Here is a 24,149-nt window from a genome sequence, read left to right as displayed (position 1 = left end):
TGGCATACAGTTTAGTTTCAGAGAAATGGAGACACGTCAAAATTTGGTGTCCTCACTATACTAAAACCTTTTGGAAGATACATCTAGGCAGTGAAGCCCTTTGCTGCCATTGTGAAGTTATTGTGGGATGTCAGTCAACATCCTAGGAGATTAAAATGGTTGAGTAGGACACATTTTTTCACGAGTCAAATTCTTGGTCTCAAAAAGAAATTTGATTGCACAGTATTTCAGCAGTATTTTACAATGGTCCAGTTGTCTTGTCCATGATCTATTTTGCATATTTGTTTATTGCAAAGAAATTGAGATGTTGCACACAATTATCTGCTCCCCTCTTTGTTTTGCAGATTATAGTCTAAATGTTGTTTTATAGTACTGTTTTCTGCTAGAAATATGTTAAGTGGATGGGCAACATTTATTAGGAGTCACTGAGATTTTATGCTCTGTTGTTTTTATGCTCTGACTTTTGTGTACCTGATTTCCTGAACCCTTCACTATGAAAACTAAACTTATATAAATTTGAACTTCACATCTGTCCTTCCATGCCTTTTGACACATCAGCTTTTTTGCCTTTTTTTTTTTTTTATAAGTGGAGATATAAGAGAGTGAAAACTGAGAACTGTTGAATAGGTAGAGGCAGATCCAAGTTTTTGGTGATACTTTTAACAAGTTACATGTTCTTGGCGCTGTGTTTGGATGTACAGACTGCTTAGGGCACAAAGGAGACATGTCTATATGAAGCCCATCTCTGTTACTTGTGCTGTTCAGAACAAGTAACTAAACTGCTGCTTAGTTGTGTGTAGCCTAATTAGGTAAGCATACTGTTTCCTTTTCTCCAGGATTAGTAATGAAAAAAAGGAAAAAATGTATAAGATATTGGATAACTTTTTTTAATTATAGTTAGCATAAGGATTTCTTTTTTAAGAATGTTCTCTCAAAATTTCTGTAAGACCATTCTGAGATTGTAAAGTTGTTCTCTTTGAGAAAAACAAAAGTGTTTGAAGTGTATTAATTTGTAATAATATTTCTATGCTGTATCTACTATTCCTAGTGGATATCCCTAGAAGGAGCAGAGATTTTCCTCTTTGTCTGTGTTCAGTGAGTCAATACCAATTCAATTTTCACTTTTTCAGTTTTGCTGTTGAGTATTTGTTATTGGTCAAGTACTAAAAGAACTGAAAGACAGTAGGATCTGTGGTTCAGGAGCATGTCATCCGAAAGAAAAGGCAGACAGTCTGCTCAGTATTGGGGAGGGGGACAGGTTATCAATCTGCTAGAAGAGAGATACCTTTTGTTAGAATCACAGAATAGTTTGAAGGGACCTTAAAGATCATCTAATTCCAACCCCTCTGCCGTGGGCAGGGACAGCAGGGACACCTTCCACTAGACCAGGTTGTTCATGTCCGATCCAACCTGGCCTTGAATGTAAAGGCTATGCTTTCTTGATAAAGCATGTAAAAATTTTGGGGTTTTAAAGGAGTGAAAATAAGAAGGTTGGGCTGCCCACATAGGTGTTTTCCCTTTAAATACTGGGAAGATTTTGTAGGTGAGCTATCTTGTTTTTGTGTGTATTTAGTATCTAAACTGTTTATATGTAAGAAACCACTCTGCTCATCTAGGAGCCAAATAGGAACAGGAATATGTTGGCTTTTCTCCAGTAGACTTTTTAATGTTTTTCTGTACCACTTGCCTATAAACATTGTAAAAAGAATCTTCTAGATCAGATGAAATTGGCAATGCATATATTCCCATTTAACTTTTAAATGTTAAGCAAGTCTCAAGCAAAGACAGATGTTCAAATGGGTGAAAATTATTTTAATTTTTTTAATATAAGGAGTTCATAGTGTGTTACCTGTATGTCAAGAGTGCTCTGGAAAGTCAGTTGATAGGACAAATGTAAATATATATCCCAGCTGGTCCGTAACAGCATCTTCTAGTTGCTGGTGTTTATAATGGATGTATGTTGATGTTGTGTGGTAAATGACGGAACTCCAGTTTTGTGAAGTTTGCTCAGGTAAGTGTGCTGTAAATTGGTCCAAGGAAGAGATGTGAATTTTGGTCAGAATTCTTGTATTTAAAAAATAAGGAGGATAAATAAGTCATTGTGGTAATTAAAAAAAAAAACAAACACTGCCTCTGCTTGGTGTGTATGTTCTTGCTGCTGTACACTAAGCAAGAATTCCAAACCTTGGAAATTTAAACTTAATCAAAGTTATGTTCATATGTGGAAGTAGGATAAAATTAATTGAAAGTTAATTGACTTTTTTTTTTTGTGGTGAATAACTTCACACTAGATGATATTTAAAATGTAATTTATTTATTACATATTACAATTTAATCCCCTTTTCCAAATTGATTTTCAACTAATAGCATAGTTATTTTGGAAGGTTTTAATACATGCCTCTCTGTCTCAGGTGACTACTGCTGCTTTGTTACATATTTTCACAAGACAATTCTTTTTTGCTTGGAAAGCATTGCTGTACAGGAGAGATAAAAACCTTTGTCTTAGATTATAGTCGTGCTGTAACTTGAGAGAGGGGTGAATTTTTCATTTCCCTTTTTTATTCTCTTTTCTCCCTGTGTAAAGGTATTATGGCGCAGGAAAGAAATTGCTTCAAGCTTTTCAAAAAAAGGCAATTACAGTATTTACTGAAATCCAGGATGCTTCTAAATCTAAGTTGGTGCTACATAATGAATATTGGTTTAGGGTAGAAAATACTGTGTGTCTTTAATAATAGGAGGGTGAGGAAGGACTTGCACAGTCACTGCTGCAATAGGTTATTCTATGTCAGTTGCCCCAGCAGAGGCTCTAAGGAGGAAATCTGTGCTGACCCATGGATTTTACATCTCTGCAAGACAGGTGAAATTATGTGTTCAAATGAAGGAAAATATAATAAAACTTTGTGTAGGGAAGAAATTTTCCAAAATAAATCTGAATGTACTGAGACAACCTTCTTTAAAAATGAGTATAAAAAGTAGAACACAAGACTTACCACTGCATGTTTTTTGGCTTCCAAACTCAGATATCACTATGCAAAGAATTTAAAGGAATAAACAACCCCCCCTACAACAAGAGTAGACAAGACCTCATTTTGTTTAATATGATTGCTCAGTAAGCATTCAGTTTGTTTATTGTGATATTTTCATTACAAATATATTTTATTTTGTTGCTGTGTAAGTCTCTCCTGCTTAGACAGTGCTAGACAGGTGATTGTTATGACACTTCATTCTGTCTGTTACTAAAGAATATTAAAAGCAGTTGAGAACAGCAAACAGGAAGGAAGGAATGGTCTTCTTCAAGTCTTCAGTTCCTATGTTGTACTTGTTCTGTTCCCTATAATGTTCTGTCACAAGGTTCTTAGATTATTTTTTTAAATATAGTAATGTAATTTTTCATAGAGATTTTGAGGGGTCATTAAAATGGAGTAATTTTCAGCTAAAGTAAAAAGTCCTCTGTCTTGTACCTTTAGAATTTCAACTCTCTTCAAATGTCTTCAAAATTTCAGTTATGCTTTTGATGGTTTTCTTTGTCAGGGCTACAATAGAGGAGACATATTCAAGGTCAATGACAAAACTAGCCAAATCAGCAAGCAATTACACTCAACTTGGGTAAGTAAGTGTACATAAGAGAGAAATAAATATCTGCATACCTATTAAGAATTAAATTTGATTCTGAATATTTTATTGCTGATGTTGAAGGTTAGCATAATTTTGCCACCTTTAAAAATGATTGTTAGTTCTTCAGTAACGATGCAAAATATCATGCAGCTATGATAAAAACTAAGACAGCACAGTTTTTTAAAACTATGAATAAAAAGACCAAAGCCCAAACATGGAGAAACTGTCTGTTCCCCTGTGCTTAAGGCACAGTTTTTTTCAGACGTATGACTTCTGTTATGTGTTCTCAAGCCTATGGAAATTATTTTGAAGAGAGAACTTATGGTCTGTAAATGTGGTAGTTAATTTATTTGTTTCTGTTTTTTTCTGGTGTTGGAGTGCTGTCTGTCCTCAGAGATGTTCAGAATGAGACTTTTCCATAGATTCATTCCATAGCTTAATGGAAGTTTTATACACGGAGTATAAAAAAAGGAATGATTTTTCATCAGAAAGATTAGACCAGTGCTTTAATGGGTATGGTTAGTATTGATTTTTTTTTTAGCAGCATTAACCAGGAAATTGAGATAGAAATGTATCTTTAGAATATCTAGAGAAGTCAATTCAGCACAGAAATCTCAATCTGAGAAATGATCCCACCTTCCTGTGCCATACAGTTCAAGTCTGTTGATCAGTAAATTTCTTTTACTGATCAACAGACCATCTTTGGCAATATATTTTTCTGAATCTTACGCCTACAGTGGTGTAAGACAACTACAAATTAACTGACCAATACATTTCTGATTTGTTCTCACTGTTCAAGTATATACATAAAAATACTTACTGCATGTTAGATTATTTTGAGCTGCTCTTGCACCATCTTGCCACTTGGTATGGTTGTATGCTGATAATAGAGAGGATTAAATTAACTTTGCTTTGTTTTACTAATTAGAGTCAATACGGGTAAAACAGAAAACATAAAAAATTAGTAGATAGGATGCCAAGTACATTTGGAACATATTTAATATGAATTTACAGCAGTTGTTGGGGGGTTTGTTTGTTTCAGTTTTAGGAACTGAAGTGAACTGTAAATTTCTTGATTACCCTTTGACACTATTAAAAAAAAAAGCCTACTAAAAGAAAAAATTCAGATGAACATTAAGTATTATTTTCCTCAATCTAGGACATTTGCACCAGTTTGGGATGTTTTCAAAACCTCAACAGAAAAACTAGCAAGCTGTCATTTGGATCTTGTGCGGAGATTACAAGAACTAATAAAAGAAGTTCACAAGTATGGAGATGAACAAATCAAAGCTTATAAAAAGGTTATTAATTTTCTCTTATGCATGTCCAATGACTTGTTAACATTGAAGTGATTTGCTTTTGACAACCGTGTGATATTTGGCAGACTAAAGAGGATGTTTCAGGAACTTTGGAAGCAGTGCAAAATATTCAAAGTATCACTCAGGCCTTGCAGAAATCAAAGGAAAACTACAATACAAAGTGTGTGGAACAAGACCGCCTGAAAAAGGAAGGAGCAACACAGAGAGAAATTGATAAGGTAACTCTGTCTTACTTTAACTGTGTTGTTAATCAGTAATGTGTTCACCTTGTATTAATAAAATGCTTTGAAAGGGTTAAGTGTAATTAATAGTAGTAGTTGCGACTTTTATAATGTGTATGATATTTTGAATACCCAGTGATGTTTTGTTTATTCTTACTTCCTTCTCTGTTCTAATCACACTGCAGTTCTAATTCTTTATTTTGTACCTACCTGCATTATATGGTAGTATTGTTTAATGGCTTTTACAGAAATCACGCATAATTTTTTTAGCATCTATTATGTTTTTGATTATATTTCCTTATACAGTTTTATGTGGTGTATGGATATTTCTTCCCTAGACTTAATTTTTCCTTCATAAGTTCTTCTGATACACTAGTTACTAGATTACCTAAAATAAAATGTCAGTTTTGTTTGATTGACACAAATAGTCAGTGCCCTTGTTACTGAACTAAGGAGTAATTGTGTTGTCCCTTTTATGGGTTAAGGTAACTAATTACACAAATATTTGAAGTCTGTTCCATTGAGAAGAAAAACATGTAATCAATACTTTCAGTGCTAATTTAAAAGGTTTCAATTTCATGGACCAGAAATTCAAGAGATGAGTATCTTGATGTTGTATTTAGTACTGCCCTTGGGTTATGGCAGGATTTGATCCATTCAGAGAAGTACAAAATGTCTAGGGTTGGCAGAGACCTCTGGAAGTCATCCTGTCTATCCCCCATGCTCAAGCAGGGCTACCTCAAGCCAGTTACCCAGGACCACATCAAAATGGCTTTTTAGTGTCTCCAAGGATGGAGATTCCACAGTCTCTCTGGGCAGCCTCTGCCAGGGCTCAGTCACCTTCACAGGAAAAAGGTGTTTCCTGAGGTTCAGAGGGAACTTCTTGTGTTTTCTGTTAGTACCCGTTGCCTCTGGTTCTGTCACTGTGCAACACTGCAAAGAGCCTGACTTTGCCCTCTGTGTTATCCTCCCTTCAGGTATTTGTATGTATAGATAAGATTCTCCCTAAGGCTTCTCTTCTCCAGGCTGAACAGTTTCAGTGCTTTCAGCCTTTTCTCATGGGAAAGGTGCTTCAGTCCCTTGATTGTTTTCATTGCCCTTTAATGGACTCTCTGCAGTACCTCCATGTCTCTCTTGCAGTGGACAACCCAGAACTAGACATTACTGCAGGTGTGGCCTTGCCAGTGCTGAGTGGAGGGGAAGGATCACCTTCCTTGACCTGCTGACATCACTGTAACTTTTTCCTGTTTTCAGGAATATAACTAGTAGAGGAAAGAGGTCACATTTCCTCATCTCTAACTAGAACTTCATTTATTAAATCTTGATTTCTCTGCTGATTTCCACTTTCATTAACTGATCTGTGTAAGATTTTGTGCTTATTAAAATGATCTTTGTGCTTTTTATACTACTATCTTGATAAAATTGGTTATTACCTTTTCACTGGTGACAAAAGTGATTCTGTTCACCATGTTCCAGTTGTTTCAGATTGATATAAATGTAACCTTTTTTTTCTCCCTAGCTTTTGTCTCAAACAACAGTTGATGTTGGATTCTAGACGTGAATCAGAAATATGTGTGTTGGCAGTTGTTTTCCTGCCAGTATATTCAAAGTATAATTTTTCTGAATTCTTGTAAATACATTAAAACTTTTCAGTAGGAAAAGCTGACTTGATGGAAAGCTTGTTTTTAAGATGTAGCATTGTCCTTATTAATTTGGAAACAAAAAAGTGTTCAGCCTGAGAGATGTCTACATGAGAAGAGAGAAAGAGGAAGCAGTGTAGGAGGAAGGTCATTTTTTACTGGTTTGTGCATCTTCCTAGATACAATTAGATCATAGTTAAATACTCTGCAAGTATTTAAAAAATGTTTCCAGTAGGAGCAGGTAACCAGTACTGTCACATCTCTTCAGTCATGCATCTATGCAAATTTACACTTGTAATTTCATAAACAGGGTGACTAAAGATTGTATTCATTTATTTTTTCTTTGATAGAAAATAGTTTTCATGTTGTGCTTAATGTAATAAATCTATTTTCTATCAAAACCACACAATAACTGCTTTATAAGAAAACAAGGGATCTATACCAGTATACAAAGCCAAATGTTTGGAGAGATACTTTACTGAAGAATCTGAGGAGGTATCTGCAGCTGAAAGTTAATATTAAGTTGTGTAATGATTTCCTGTTGTTCTCTGACATGTGAACTTCTCTATATATAGTGACTTAACAAAAAATTCTTGACTGATCCTTTTCTTTCACTTACTGTAAATTTGCTAAACACGGTTCTAGCAATTGCTGCACCTGAGAACAGTCACATCCTGTTTTCAGGAGACATTAGTTGCTAATCAGTGTTCATGTGTTTTGTCATTTTGTCTGTCCTGCTGAGTAGTTAGTTTTTTAAACGCTTTTCAGCATTAATACTCAGATTCTGCTCATCGTTAAACATGATAGGAGATGGAGAATGTTTTTGTTTTGTCAAAATCCCTTGCACATTGGGTTCAGTTACATAATGCTTTACCAGAAAACCCTTTTTTTTTAAGTCTTTTAACTTAGCATTTCCTTCCTTTTCAATGGTTATATTTGGAATGATCTTACTGCAAAGCAGTCTTAATCAGTTTTAAAAACAAGATTTCATGGAGCACCTTTTACTTTTATCACAGTAAATGGCATTTGGGAAACAGGATAGGACTGTATGCTTCTTCGTGATTCCCCTGTGTGAATGTATAAGAGTGAGAATCATGAAGTAAAATTCAAGATGATTGACTGATGGGTTTAATACAACCTGTCATGCTCCATTTTAATGCCATGTTCTTCTTTCATGAACTGTTTTCAGCCCTTTTTATGCTGAGTGTACATGACTATATGACTTAAGATCTGCTTAAACTTGCTTTGTAACTGGAAAAGTGAAACTGTAGCTTTGTTTCCTGTTCCTTTGAAGTCTTGGTTATGTTTCTGCAGGTGAACAAGTGCTAATGCTATATTGTTACTCATGATTTTCTGTTATTTTTCTCTTGGAAATTGCAGAATCAATCTCTCTATTGCCAGAGGGCATCTTTCTATTAATTCATTTGAATGTTAGGGATAATGATCAGCTTTACAACTCATTGCAAGTAAAAAATAGTTTCTGTTTTTACTGTAAGACAGATGAAATTAATTGGAAAGGGGAAGAGGGCTACTCAGAACTGGAACAAATGGTGAATATACAGCTGTCTTTATTGATGTTATTAACAATTCAGGAGTACTTTTGATTTACAGCTGATGGGAAATTTCAATGAGATAAAGTAGGCACATTTAACAAAGCTTAGGGGGGAAAAATGATGTTCAAAATTATTTTTATTTTCATTGGCATTTAACTTGGAAATAGAATATCAAAGGTTTGAAAGGCTTCATCTCGTTCATCATGCTGTAGACTTTGAAAATAACTTTTTCTCTACCACGATCAGTCACTTCATTCAGTTTTGTTCTCCATGTAATACTGAGATTCTCCTGTGTTTTGTTTTTTGTCTTCTATTTAACTCCCAGAAAGATGATTTTGGTTTATTAGCAACAAATAATGAAAAAACAATTATAAATCCCACAAGGACTATTATAAATAACACTAACCTGCATAAATCTGATTATCAGTGTGTTCTGCATTAGTTTCACTTTCATGTGTCTGTTAATCCATTGATAACGCCTCTTAATCCGTTGATGTAACTCTTTTACTTTTCAGTTTCTTCCTTTTTTTCTAAGAGAATTGCACCATCTCGGTTTTTTTACCATCGACTCTTTCAGAATTGCACATATAACTTGTTGTTCTATATTCCAAACTATTCCTGTTTTGCTGTTGCAAATATAAATTTGTTGTAAATGTTTGACAGAGCTAATGAGTTATTGTCAGCAATAAGAATTCGATTTCCAAATAAGATAAGTGGAAGGGATTTAAATGACCTAACAGCTTTTTTAGATTTTTTTTTTTATGTGGTTTATGGTAGTTCTAAATAGAAATCTCTAATAGCTTGAATATGAGTTATTTGGTGATAAAATTTTTTTATGACACTTCCCTGTTTTGATATGTCCCTGGATAATTTTTAGGGATCATCCTAGGCTGTCTTTTAATAATGACTGTGAAAACCTTGGCTCAGACCATATGTGTGACATTTGGCACTTTTTGTACTGATCTACAGGCAGCAGTTAAAACAAAAAAAGCTACAGATACCTATAAACTATATGTGGAGAAGTACGCTGCGTTTAAAACTGATTTTGAAGTGAAAATGACAGAAACAGCACAGGTAGGCGTTATATTAATTCAGTTACCTTTGAAATAGGCTAATGTCTATAGACTGTTTCATCTCTGAAGCCATCAGAAATCAAAGTTTTTGAAAAAGTGATTAATTTGGAAATAGATTTGTTTGAAAGACAGACACTGACTATGGTGGTTGTGATAGCACTGTCCTTGAATGACACAGTTGAGCACTAGCTCAAGAAAGACTTTTTGAAGAAATTTTAGGAAGAAAGCAAAAGGAACTTCTGGACGTATTGTAGATGCATTGTGATTTTGTGGGAAATCCTCTAAATTGCTGGGCACCCAGAAATCATTCATAGAAGTTTTAATATTGAGATACATTGTGGCTTTTCCATCAAAACAGTTTAATTACAGCTTGTTAAAGTGTCTTCCCAGGGTTTACCTGAGATTTTGGAAAGCCCTTACATCTGTTAAAGTTTCTAGGAATTTTTAAGACTCAGTCTGTGTTCCAGAGAATATCAAGTTCTCTGTATCATTGCATGTGCCATTCCTTGCTACATTTTAAACCAAACTTGTCTAAATGTGCTTAGTTCCTTAATTGTAGCAATCCTTTTACTTAAGGATTAAATTTTCACTTAATGTTATATTGGACATTTGTAAACTTTCCACATCTGTCCATATTGGAAATGAAAATTGCCATTCTGCAAGTTTTGATTTCAGTCTTGATTTACGAGTTATTGCTGTGATAAATATGGAAAGGTTTATTGTGATTGAAGAAGTAGGAAAACACAATTCATTGTTGTTTAGAAATTGAAATTTGTTGTTTAGAAATTTAGAAATTCCTCATGTGGAGGGACGTTTTTGAGTACATCTACAGTATTGTTATGCACTTGCTATGCAGTTGCTAAGAAAACATGTTGTCTTACTTGCCAGATCTTCCACTTTGCTGGAGGGTTTTTTTAAAATCATGTAGCTCAGGCAATTACTGGAAAGGATCAAATAGTTGAAAATGGTGTATTCTTTGAAAGTCCTCTACCTTTTTTAGAACTGGGTAGAGTTGAATTTTGATAATTTTGCTGTTGAGCAGCCTGCATATGAATAAATGTCAAGAATAAGTAAGAATGCATTTTAAAAAACACTGTAAGTTTACAGGAAAATATACATGTTTATAAAAAAAGATGTAGTGCTTGAATAAATGGTGTATACTGAGTTGGACAGCTAAAGATTCTGATGATGATTTTTCATTTGTATTGTAGCTTAAAGCACTAAGCAGTGTCATGTATTTGTTGGGTTATTAACATTATAGATCCGTTTCAGTACATCTTTTTAAAATTGACCTTTCTAAAGGGAAAGTAAACAATTTGGCTAGTGATTATACCTGTGATAAGAATTATGGGATTATATTATAATACCTAGCTTTATTCAAGATGGCTACACTTCAGAGACTTTAAATCTGAATTATAGAACAATAAAAAAGAAGGAAGAAAACAATTGGGGGGATGCTTTCCACTAACAGACAAAAAATATGTGTCTGTATGGACAACTGTTTTCATGTGCTTTAAGGAGAAGAGTTTAAAGAACACATTGTATACATGTCTTGACACCCCTGTGACTGAGAGCAGATGTTAGACCAGAGATAGTTTACATAATAAGGCAATCAGTACAAGAGTAACATCATAGCACAGGCTACAGAGGATAACCATATCCTCTGTATTTAAGAGGAAGGCTGCTGGAGAAAAATAAAATAATTTTAGTCTGCCCGATTGATGGCTAGAGAGGTATGTAAGTATGGCAGAAGATTGAGGGTTTAGAAGTTACGGATATTTGTCTTATCTGGACAGAGTTGTATTTGTGAATCAGAGTAGCAGGAGGTGTGAAATGGGGAGAAATGATCTTTAGGGAACCCTGTGCAAATTGGAGAGAGGATTAAGTGGTGCTCCAAAGTTTGGACACACTTGAAAGGGAAGTTACAGAAATAGGCAGAGAACTAGGAAAGAGCAGAAGTAAACAAAAATTTCCAGACAATTATGGTTGACCGTTGGGGAGGATGAGGACATTTTTAGTTCTGATTTTTGGCCAGGAAGGAACCATTGAGAAATTTGGAAGTGATTTTAAAATGGCTGTCAGCTGGAAGCCTGAGTAAAATGGAACAAATTGCAAAAATTGTATGTGATGAGTTTAAAATTCAAACAAACTAATCATATTTAAGGAAGGAAAGGATGTATAATTAACTAGAAAATGAGAAAGCATATGTGTATTTCTGAGGAGGAGGAGAAAGTACTAAAAAGGAAGTGCAAAACATATCCAGAAATAAGATTTCTTAGTGTAGGTGAAAAAAAAAAAAGACTGGTCAGTAATGGAGAAAAGAGGGGTTATTTGAACACCCCCTAAACCTATTTTCTTTTGGTGGAAATGAGCCAGATTTTTTTGAAAATAAAGATTAGACGAAAGTTCAAAGATTAAGTAAAAAAACCTCAGTAATGGTTCTAAAAGGATATGTTGCTTTTTAAAGTGCATTATTTCATGACTCTAAATTCTGCTCCTTACTTAAGTATTCTTAAATAATTATTCTTAAGTATTTACAATATTCTTAAATGTTGTAGTCGGTAAAGATCTGGAAGGGAAAAAAAAGTTATTTGTTTGGGGTTTTTTCCATTTAGTGTATTTAATTATTAAAGTAAAAAGTTTAGTCTTTAAAAAAATCTTTGTTATGACTAATTGCTCTTATCGGTTTGCAGAAATTTCAAGACATTGAAGAAACACACCTTCTTCGTATGAAAGAGATTATAGAATCATTGTCAAATACTATAAAAGAAATTCATATACAAATCGGAGAGGTAACTTTTATACTAACTTTTTTTTGTTTGTTTGGATTATGCTATATATTTTTCTTAACTATTAAATGGAATATTTCTTACTCTGTTTGTGGCAATTACATTTTTCAAATTATGGAAATTCAAATAAGCTCAAATTTCCATGACTTCCTGCTGAATTTGTAAGTTCAGTGTCACAAAATTTACAGGATAAGTCTGAATATTGTCTTAATGGAAAACAAGATATTATGACAATTTGAAGAAATATTAGTGTATTTCTAATTGATGCTCCCTAGATATTGAATTAGCACTCATTTCACACATAATCAGGATACTGCTTCTTTGATTAAAACTAGAAATTAGATCACTTGGAAAAGTTTCCGAATTTTTTTATACACCTGGACTTTTATGAGCAAAAGATCTTTAGTAAGAAAAACTTATATAGTATCTTCTTTTGTTTGGATATAAGTTGGTTTGGTTAATAATCGTTATAAGCAGTTCTATTTTTTTAGATTTTTTTTGAAGTGTCTTTTTATTTGCATACACTTAGAGTCACTATTTTCTTCAGCACTGAGGTTTTCTGCTAGTGAACAGTCATCACAAGGGTCATGCTATGTTGTAGTGGTTTGGACTTTGTTTTCCCCCAGAGGATAAGAAAAGTGGTAGACCCCAAGGGGTGGAAACCTCTGGAAGCTTTGAAATTCTGTCCAATGAGCGCTCCTGCGAAAATGTAAACATACCACAACCAAACGGAAGAGAAGAGTTGTAGTTTGAGGGAGAAGAAGGTGGCCATGTTGTGAGCCACGAGGAAGGGGCTCTGAGCCCCACAGGGGGGCTTTGGCCCCCAGCCCCAGCTGGGGCCTGTGGGGACCTGGAACAGCATAATGCTGGGCTAGGTGCCTGTAGTTATGCCGGGAGATGTTTTTCTCCATGGGCGCAGAGCAGCAGCCAGCACTGACCGGAGAAACGGTGGCAGAGAGCCAAGACAGATAAGAACTGAACCGAAGAAGCAACAAAGACATGCAGCACCAGAGAAGGGACTCCTGGAAGGAGACCTGAGGGAAAGAGAGTCAGCAGCTGAGTTCTACAGAGTTCTTGGGGGTAAGAACTGATACCAGACCCCCCAAAACTCCTTTGAGACCTCCTGGAAGGAGGAAGTTGATAGACTCTTACTTGAAAGAGCCTTGAAGTGCAACATGCACTGCAGAGAGGAGCTGAGAAGCTCGGTTGTCCTGAGAGCTCAGCCAGGACAGAGTGTGGGAGGTTGGCTTTGAGGGCCCTCCCTTGCTGCAAGCTACAAAGAAGCTCGCAGCCTGAGACAGGGCACAGAGGCCCTGCAAGGAGCTTGAATCTCCTGGAGATACCAGACCGTCAGGAAGACCCCCCTGTGCTTCGTGATATGACGTGGTGATACGACCTTTGTCTGGGGTGACGAAGCCCACGGAAGACCACTCGTTTGGAGAGACGAGTGGCCGAGGGGGATACCTCCCTCGTGTGTGCTGGCAGAGATCCAGCTATCAGCTGCTGCAAGAAACAGAAGAGAGAGAGAGAACCTGCTGCCTTAGAAGATGCTGCTGCTTAGTGACTGCTACTCTGAAGAAGCTGCTGCCCTGAGAGACTGGAAGGGATCTGTCCTTCTTTCCCTCCTGGACTTTTATTTGGAGGGGAGAAGAGATCTGATCCATTGTAAATACTTATGTCATGGTAGAGATAGTTGTAGTCGTGTGTATAATGTATTGTAGTATTTATTTGTATAGTCATTGTAATATATTCCCTTTTCCCCACTTTGAATCTGGTTGTGTTTTGTCTGGAAAAACCCATCTCACATTGGGTTGAGATGTGGGAGGGGGATGGAGCTAGGGAATTGGATTTTGGGCTATCTCAAACCATGACATATGTATTTCAAAAGCATAAAGCATATACACATACTGCTTCGTTGGAAAAACCTATCAACAACATGTTGTTGTTTGTCAGACCGAAAACATTACAACAGTAATGCTTTTACTTAAGCAGGTGGGAGCTGTGATAATTAGTAGTAACTGTTCACACCCTTAACTGGTGCTGGCTTAAGAAACTTCTTGTTTTCCTGACATTGTAGTGCGACATGTTGCCGACAAATTCAGAAAACTATATATACACAAGTTTTTTAGATGGAAGAAGTAAAAGCTAGACCTGACATTCCATTTTTAGTCTGTGTTGTATCCACACTTGCTAATACTAAAGTAAAGTAGGGATTTCCTTGTTAAAATATCTGTTGATGTCTCTTAAGTCCTGTAATATATTTTGGAGGAAAGTATTTTGAACCTTAACTACAGAGAAAACTAATTTTTAAAATTAATTGCATTATTTTTTTTTTCTTTTGAAGGTGCATGAAGAGTTTATTAATAACATGACAAATACTACAGTTGAGAGTTTAATACAGAAATTTGCTGAGTCAAAAGGAACTGGGAAGGAAAGACCTGGTAAGAGATTAAAACTAACAGAATAGGAAAAGTTAGCTTTAAAACTGGAAATTTCCACTCTCCGTGAAAGGTCAAACACGTGCTTTTTAATGTGCAATATTTTTAATGTATTTGCAGTTTCAAGTTCTTAGTATTCATTACCTTTGATATTAAATGATTCATAGAAATTGATAGCAGAATTTATTATGTGTACGTGGTATTTGTGTTCATAAAACTTGGTAATTTGTAGATTTATACTACTAAACTATACTGTTTCTTGGTACATCAGTGAAATTTGTCAGGCAACTGTAGTTCCTTGTACAAACTGTGTGTTGTCTCCTAAGTGTTTCTGCACAAATTACACTTCAAATCTTTATTTATTAGAAATTTATTAATATATTCAGAGGAGATGTCTATACAGCTGCTTACTGATCTGTTGAAACAGTTGTATCAGTTTGGTTAGCTTACAAGATTAACATTTTAATAGATATATAGTATATTTTTTATAAAATATATATTTTAATATACAATAATATATATTGTTTCTTCACTAAGCAGCAAATTGAGTACTACTTTCTGAAGGTAATGCTGGTTGGGTATGGTGTATAAGACTTCCCTGGCCTGGCATCATAAAGCAGGCTCACAGTACTGCATACCTAGTGTCGCTTTTAATATTTGCCGTGAAACAGTCACTAGGTGTGTGAATACAGGAATTAGTACCTCTTAGCTGTTTTCTTCAGCACTGGGAGTCCTTACTAACATCTCTGTCTTCTAGTGTAGGCTCAGAAAGATTTATTTTTTTTTTCAGAGCAAGAACGTGCAGACTAACGTAGATCATGAAAAATTATAGTAAATTGTTAAATATGATTACTAGGTATCTTGCAATGTGTCTGTGAGGTGTTTTTAATGTAATATGGTTTCATATTCCTTCTCTGTTCCACTAATGGTTGTAGTAGGCTGCAGTAAGATGGTATGTGGAATGATTTCTGAAAGCTTCCTGTGTATTTTGCAACTTTTCAGTAAAGATTAAGAAAGAAAATGTATGAATGTCAGAGTTTCAAGTTCAGTTGTTCTGAAATCAGGACAAAGACACATGAAAATTCAGTGTTCAGACCTCTTTGATTAGCTGTTGCTGACATGTCATGGGATGGCTAGGGATCTCCATCTATTCAGGATTCTGACTGCCAGGGTTACAAAGACCTGCCAGGGTTACATTCTAAAGCGTGGTGCACTTCAAGTCATCCACATTATTTTTGTGGCTTTTGCTAGACAAAATAGTAATTGTAAGAAAAGTAACACTTTTTAATTTTATGGAGAAGTTATATACCTTTTGTACGTATTTGCTGCTTTGTAGTGTTCTTCAAATCCTATTTGTATTCTCTGTAAAAACTTCATCAAATGTATTCTAAGGAATAAGCAAAGTATTCTAAGGAAGGATAACACATTTAGTGTGTAAATATATGCACCTTGAATTTTCTTTTACAGGATTAAATTATTGTATTGATATCAGTTTTGTAAAGCGGTCATGGTGCAGAGGGAAAGCACAGTTAAATTCAGCAGCAAAGGAAGACAAATTCATAAGAAGTGTCAGAGACTAGAAACACGGACTAGTAGTGATGTTAATTATAGTTTCTACTTCTGTTATATTTATTTTATTAACTTAGAATCATAGAACTTTGACAGTTACAACGACGTGGAAGGTAGAGTGAGGTATCAGCCTTCTAAGGATCAAATGAAAACATCCACTGTGTTAAGGACTGCTTTTTCTTGATTAAAACCTCACTTATTTCTATTTGAGAACTTTTCATGGTAGAAAGATATTTTATGTCATAAGGCAAATGTTGGAAGTCTGTGAGATGTATTTTTTAAATAGGCTGGAGAAGGAGATGACTCCTCAGATAAATCTAAATATTTAGTGTAAAAAATTATACTGACTTGGCATGCAAAACAAATGCAGCAAAAATGTCTTATAGATGTCACTGTTTCTTATAATTCCAGTCCTAAATCTGTTTGAAGGCAACACTTCAAAATTCCCCAGGTCTTCTCTCATCCATGTTATTTGTAGGTTACCATGGTAAGTTAGATGGTGGATATTTTCAAACAAAATAACGAGGTAATGTATAGAGTATTTTAGTTTATTTCAGCATATTCTAGATATGGTTATAGTTCTTCATAGCAGAGTTCACTTGGTTTTATTTATATCTGTAAAAATAAGAATGAAGCTGAAATGAAGTACTGAGAAGGACTGTTTTATTATGTAGACTACAAACCATTCACAGTAAAGTTTATTGCTTATCTGAAATATCTGTACAGTGATGTCCTTGTACCAGGCTATATGGGCTCCCTCTGGTGGCTAACTTCCATCACCTGCAATACACAGGGACGTCTAGAGTTTTAAGTTTTTGTCGTACAAATAAAATTTCTTTCAAGCAGTCATACTTTGTGAGCATTTTTTAATTCACTCAGGAACTTCTTTACAATAGCTCTTTCTGAACTGCTACCTAAATAACTTATCTAGTCAGCTTTATAATGTACTTCTTATGAATTTGTTTTAATTTTTTTTTCAATCAGTTTAGAATTTACTGGCTTTAGTAACACAGTATTTAAGTTATATTTCTTATTTGTTTTCTGACTTCCATTCAGTGTAAAACGAAAAACCAAAACAGAACAACAAAACCCAAACCACATACATAGAGCTGCAAATCTTTAATTTTAGCTGAAAAAAAGGTCACTTAATATAAAACATTGAAAAACAGGAAGAGAGCTGCAGGACCAGTAAGGCTTCAGATCAGAATTTACTGTGTTTTGTGAACTGTCTCCAGCATGCAGAGGAACCAGGACAAGCTCAAGAAGCAGGCCCATGTGATCCTCATGAGGTTTAACAAGACCAAGTGCATGGTGCTCCACCTGGGTCAGACAAACCCTGGTATCAATACAGGGTGAGCAGATCAAGAGCAGCCCTGCTGAGAAGGACTTGGGGCTGCTGGTGGATGAGAGGCTGGACATGACCCAACAATGAGTACTCACAGCCCAGAAAGCCAATTGTATCCTGGGCTGCATCAAAAGCAGTGTAGGCAACAGGTCTAGGGAAGTCATTCTGTCCTAGAGTAGATGTCTCTACTCATTTTGAGCAGGTTGGACTAGAAGATCTCTAAATCCTTTCCAACCTAGGTTACTCTATGACTATGCTGTGCTCCTACTGTTAGGTCTAATAGCAGGTTTGATACCATCAATTGGAAGATGCTTTTGTCACTCACATGGTCATGCATTGTTCATCAAAACTTGTTGCCGCTTCTGCCGAATCAGTTTTCTGTTTGTGATAGCCTGGAAGTCTGTTGCTTCATGTTCCTCGGAAAATTCATTTAATGCATGGCAGAAAATGCCTGCTCTACTTCTCTTCCACCCAATTTATATGTTCAATAAGTCAATAATGGAGATGATACCAGAATAATCCTATTCCAGATTAATGACATATCAATGAGCTCTAGCTCTATATACTTAATCCTATAATAATCTCTTTAAAAATTGGTTTGCTCTAGTGTGCAAAGTTGATGCCACAAGGCATAGAGACTGGTATGAAATTCAAGCTCATGTTTTTCTTAGATTTTATGTCTGAAATTGTCAAAATAATATCAAATGTCTCTTAAGAGATTAGTCAATGCCTATGAAGGTATAGTTGATCATGAATATTTTTTTAATTTTAGTTACTGAATTACTATGTCCTCTTCTTATGTATGGAGAGCTAAATGTGTGTGTTTGTTCCTTATTAGTTTTTGCCTGCTACACAGTTCACTCAGAAGGCTCCATCCAGCCTGACCTTGAACACTTTCAGGGATGAGGCATCCAAAACTTTTCTGGGCAACCCATTCCAGTGTCTCAGCACCCTCACAGTAAAGAATTTCATTCTAATATCTAATCTAAACCTACTCTCCTTCAGTTTAAGGCCATTCCCCCCTTCCTGTCACTACATGCGCCTGTGAAAAGTCCCTGTCCAGCTTTCTTGCAGGCCCCTTTTAGGTTCTGACAGGCTGCTCTAAGATGTCTCTGGAGCTTTCTCTTCTTCAAGATGAACAACCCCAACTCTCTCAGCCTTTCCTCATAGGACAGGTTCTCCAGACCTCTGATCAACTTAGTGACCCTCCTCTGGACTCATTTCAATGAGATATTGTCTTTCTTGTGCTGAGAACCCCAGATCTGGATGCAGTACTCCAGGTGGGGTTTCATGAGAGCAGAGTAGAGGGGGAGAATCTTCTTCAACCTTTTTGTGATGCAGCCCAGGATACAGTTGGCCTTCTGTGAGTGTATATCGTTGGGTCATGTTGACCCAACAAACCCTCTGAAATCTTTCTCCCCCAAGGCTGCTTGCAATCCATTCTCTGCCCAGCCTGTATTTGTGCTCGGGATTACCCTGCCCCAGGACCTTGCACTTGGCCTTGTTGAACTTTACGTGGTTTGCACAGGCCCATCTCTCCAGCCTGTCCAGTTCCCTCTACGTGGCATTCCTACCCTCCAGCGTGTCGACCTCACCACACAGCTTGGTGTCATCGCAACTTGCTGAGGGTGCTCCCACTGACTGTGTCACTGACACATGTTAAACAATGTCTGTCCCAATACTGTCCCCACACACTTGTGGGAGCTCTGCCTGTTAGCAGAATCATGAAACAGTAAGCTTCAATTTAGTAAACATTTAAAAATCAAATTTTACTGAGGCTTTAATTCAACTGATTTTTGATTCATTGAAGTCAGCTGAATCATTGATTATTTGATTAGAATAACATTTTATGTGGCTGTCTGTTAGCAGTGATGAGAGGTTAGTGCAAAGATTCGTGTAAATTTATGACATGCATTTTGTAATTGCTTATGTGAGCATTTTAGTCCTGAATGTGCATGAAAGGTATCGCTTATGTGTTTTTTCCATAGCAAATGCAAGTGTCAAAATGAGCTGCACCACAACTGGAAGGTAGTGCTAATCGTGTTAATGCACAGTTGTGCTCACTCCATGTTAATATTCCTGTTTAGTTAGTGTGTTGTGTTAAACTACATGTTTTCTATCTAATGAAGAAGTATACCAGGTGAATAAGATAAAGCAGGGGGGGAAAAGAGGGTTAATAATAACTGTATTACTCCTAAAAAATTTTAGAAATAAGTTAGTCCTTTCCCAGAGCTTGAATGGCAAAACAGGGGCAGGGAGTATTGAAGCTTGCTTTGATTAAATCTACTAGTTTTTTTTCTGCTTGAATAATGAACTCTGCTTTGAAAGAAAGACTTGAAACAGTGCTAGGTGTGGCATTTATTATTTCCGTGGATTTGTTTCATAACATAGTAGTTTATAGCACTTATAAAAATACTTTTCTAAGACACTAAACAGCAACAAATATATGGAAATAAACACTGAAAATCATTAATAATGACTTTTGAACACCTCTGCAGGATGTCTTTGAGCTTCTTTTCCACAAGGAAGTGTAACAAAGCAAGTATTTATTTTATGTTGTTATAAATGATTTTCTTTATATTTTCTGTAAATATTGTGAATATTTTAGTTCTGCTGACACTTGTGATTAGATGCCAAATAGCCTGAAGTGCTAGCACAATTTCTCAAAGCCTGTGTCCACACCTAATTCTACACAGAAGGCTGACTGAGGAATGAGCTTAGTTTATCAACACTGATAGTATCTAAGGGATTCAGGACAGTAGTCTTTGTAAAGGAAGGCAGAGCATTGCTGTATCTCAGAAGTTAATGGAAGAAATTAGATGTGGGTATCTTAGAGAATTTGTATGAGAAGCTGGGCTTAAGGTAGATAAAAGAACCTTTAAGGGTCCTGTGCTGTAGAGGTGTTTTCAATGAGGAGCTGCAAACTTAAAAGCTGTACCAATAAATTGGTCTTAATTTCTGTCCTCAATGTCTATTTTTTTTTTTTTTTGCTTGCAAAAATTGGGTCCCTTCATAACCAACAAACCTGCTAAAACTTCTGTGGACTTTAAGAAGTCTCATCTGCCAGAATAGATTTTTAATAATCACATATATCTAAGTTTTAGGTTGCAATTTATTGATTTTTAAATGGTGGTGGTGGTCTGGACAGCTATAAATGTACAAGTTTTACTGAAAAGTCTCTTAATGCAAGTGGAAGGCTAGTACCATTGATAAAAATATCTTAGACAACATCTCTAGATACAACAGAGCAAAAGCTGGCCTTTCAGATCACTGATGTTTCAGTGATCTGAAACACTCGGTAAGATGAAGTACTTTAGGATCCACTTGAATTTTCTTGCTACAAACAAACAAATCAGTTGCAGCCTGACACTAATAGTTTTATGGGACTGGAGGAGCAAAGCAATGTCCATTTCAGTACCTTAAGTAGGAAGAATATATTAATTAGGTGGTAGTCCTCAGAAAATGCAGTAGTATGCAGGATAGCTTCTACTGTGATAAAAAAATATTGAAGAGTTTTAAAACACCTGAAAATAGAAATAACATGCTGAGATGCTAGCAAAGTAAATAAGGCCTGTACTTCAGTTACAGAAAGTAATATAACATTGTATGCAATTAATATTTAGGGAGAGGTTTGCAATTATTAACTTATTTATTATTAACTTATTTATTTTTCTTTTAAGATAGGAAATGTTCTTTTTTTTACCAAATGAAAAAAGATTTTTCTATCTGAAAAATTCTGGATACTATAAAATACACCAGCCTGTTTTTGCTCTTTAGGGTCACATTAAACATATTAAAGTCTGACAATTTCATGAGTTTAAGTTCAGAATTGCAGTAAGAAAATGTGCCCTCTTAGTTTACGGGGAGAATGTGTGACTGTTACAAAAGACATGCTTCTCTGAAGTGGTCTTTAAAGATGTAGGCTATAACTTTACATATTTACAATGTCTAGTGTTCCAAAATCTTAGCTGAAAAGTACTTGAATGTGTCTGTGCATTTCTTTCATCACTGCGTACTTGCATGGTCTGCCTTCAGCAGCTGAATCATGCACCATGCAGTCAGGCAGGGCCATTTGTTACAGATACTTATATTTCTAGACTAGAATTATGCAATTCTACTCTTCTTAGTATTTTTTCCAAACACCCTCTATAATTTTCAAAAGATTTTGCTACTTTTAACTCAATTTGATGGAAAAGTAGAAGTTTCAAAGAAATTATAATAGTGAGGAGTTTGCTAGAGAGAAAAAGGACCCAAACTAGTAATATCATATTAGGGAAAGCCAGTTAAGAGTTGTAAGCTACTTGTTTGGAGAGCCAGCAGACAGCTTAGTGTGTGTTTGTATGTATTGTGTATGTTGACCAACCACTTAGTTTGTGAATAGTTAAAACCAGCCATATCTCGCATCTGTTTTTTATGCAGTCAGAAAGGAAATATGAAGTTGAAGAAAAAGCAAGAGTAGAAGAGGATAAGGAAGGGGACTGGAAGTGTAACAGTCTGTAGATTGGTGTATTAGCTGACATTATTTTGCTGCTCACAGACTTCATGCTTTCACAGATCATAGCTGAAATTTCCAGTGTTGCAGTCTAGTTGGACCTCTAACTTGAACCGTTGCATTTGGTACATGTTTCCTGTCTCTTGAAAATTCTTGTGTTATCAGAGCAATAAAAAATACTTTGGAACTGATGTTTGCCACCTTTTTTATTTTAGAGAAAAAAAATCTGGTCTCTCCTCACTGTTGAAAAACATCTTGATTGATAGTAATTATTTTAAGGCTACTCAGATTATGATCCTTTCCTGCTTTGTTTTTGCTCTGTAAGCCACACAGAAATACTGTCCCTTGAGTACAGTGTACTTGCTGTATTCACAGCACCATTGTACCCAGAGTATGAGAAAAGCCTGAGACGAATGTTTCCTTTGATCCAGTGAACTGGGTGCAGGGCTGGAAGCCTAGTAACAGAATCAGGGTTAGAATTGATTGCTTGTTTAGTAGATGCTCCCTGAAAGTGCTACATGTGTTGATAGTGATAATAGTTGTTATTTCTGATGCCACTATCACTTCTGCCTTTATATATATATATATATATATATATGAATACTATCACCATGCTATAATTTTATCTTTTCAACATGATTTTTTTTTTTTTTTAAAAAGAAGGATTTGGTCAAACCTTCAGCATCTCTAGAGGCTATATAGCAGCTAGGTTGATATATAGTCCTAAGCAGTTGAAAATTTGTTGTTGTAGTGGAACTGTATTTATAGGATTAGGTTAAAGGATATGGTTTTACCAATATTATTTCAATGTTTTCCCTCAGACTGACAGGTTAACAGACCAGTTTTATTTTCTGTTCCTTATCCTCTTTTTGTAAAGAAGAAGTGACCAAATCCATAAACTAACATTTGCCTGTGACAGTCTGGTACTAGCATGATAGATATATCACATATATGTTATTTACCTCAAAGATAATAGCCATTCATCTTTAGTCTGCATTCCTACAAATAAGATATGCTTGAATTTGGTTTTGTTTCTTCTTTTTTATATGTAAAATAAGAAGTCCTTTCTCTGGGAAAAATAAAATTCTCTTTGTCATTTTATAAAATTGCTTCTTATTTTTGGACAGGCAATAAAAATTGAAGTTAGTATTAGAAGCGGGGATGTTGAGACAATATATTTTGGCTTGCTGGCTTCTAAATTTGAAAGCTTGAAATTTTTTGCTTAACATGTCACAGGATCAGATGATAGCAAGAAAAAGATTGCTTATATGTTTGTGTACCTACAAAATTGACCTTTGTGATGCAGCTTGACATCTAAACACTAAAAGCAGTCATTTGTTTTGACAGCAGAATTAATTGAGGCTAAAACAGTCGAAATTCCACTTGTATCAAGCTGTTCATTAGGAATTGCTGTCTGGCTTTAGTGCTGTCAGAAAAATAACCTGTTCTGCTATGATTAAATAGCAGAATGATGGTCGGTCCACTGAATTTGAGAGAGAGGTTGAATAAACTTTCTACTGCGGAAACAATTCAGAAGTGACACGCTGCAAGGGGGGTCAGAATGTGCATTGATATCCAGCTGAGCTGTCAATTGGCACTGAGCCAGGCACGCAAAGCTTTGCCATTTGAAGCAGCATGCGAAGCATATGCAGTTTAAAAAAAAATTATCCTGCTTTCATGCATGACTTACACTCAGAGACAAACTTGTGTTTTTATCAAAAACAAGAATATGTTTTTTTATTGTGAATGTAACTACAGGTACAGATTTAGACAGTGCTTTTTAAAGCTTTTGCTTGAAACAGATATGTTAATGTTTATATGTGTGCATGCATGTGTGTAAACTGATTCCTCAGGTTGCAGGGAAGGGCAGTTTTGGAGGGGGCGTTGAGTGTCTGAATGCTTGCAGTTACTGAAAATTAAATGCAGTTAATACTAATATAAGCTTTGGTGGGATAATGTTTCTTTCTGTCATGCATACGCCCAAAAAAACAGAAAGGAGACAATTTTCAAAAGCAGATGCAAATGTAAAGCAGTTTTTATTTGATTTGTTGACTTCTTGATTTGTTCACCTTTTTAGCTCTGCAGGATTTTCCAG

At 35.6% G+C, this 24,149-nt stretch overlaps 1 protein-coding gene across 11 annotated transcripts in view; it reads left to right on the top strand.

Moving 5' to 3' along the window:
* The window catches only part of FCHO2 (FCH and mu domain containing endocytic adaptor 2), an 82,239-nt gene that overhangs the window by 10,843 nt on the left and 47,247 nt on the right, over window positions 1-24,149 (top strand). For all 11 annotated transcript variants that reach the window (XR_004354392.1, XR_004354393.1, XR_004354391.1 and 8 more), the window contains exons 3-8: window positions 3,532-3,606; window positions 4,775-4,916; window positions 5,000-5,152; window positions 9,318-9,422; window positions 12,115-12,213; window positions 14,555-14,651. Coding sequence is in view for 8 of the 11 variants with exons in the window: in XM_032674853.1 (XP_032530744.1) it covers window positions 3,532-3,606; window positions 4,775-4,916; window positions 5,000-5,152; window positions 9,318-9,422; window positions 12,115-12,213; window positions 14,555-14,651 (671 nt within the window). In the remaining 3 variants the exon portion in view is untranslated. The remainder of the gene's footprint in view (window positions 1-3,531; window positions 3,607-4,774; window positions 4,917-4,999; window positions 5,153-9,317; window positions 9,423-12,114; window positions 12,214-14,554; window positions 14,652-24,149) is intronic.

The sequence above is a fragment of the Chiroxiphia lanceolata genome, chromosome Z, assembly GCF_009829145.1.
Source record: "Chiroxiphia lanceolata isolate bChiLan1 chromosome Z, bChiLan1.pri, whole genome shotgun sequence".
Lineage (NCBI taxonomy): Eukaryota > Metazoa > Chordata > Aves > Passeriformes > Pipridae > Chiroxiphia > Chiroxiphia lanceolata.
Note: the sequence above shows the minus strand (reverse complement) of the source record. Positions and strands in the feature narration are given on the sequence as shown.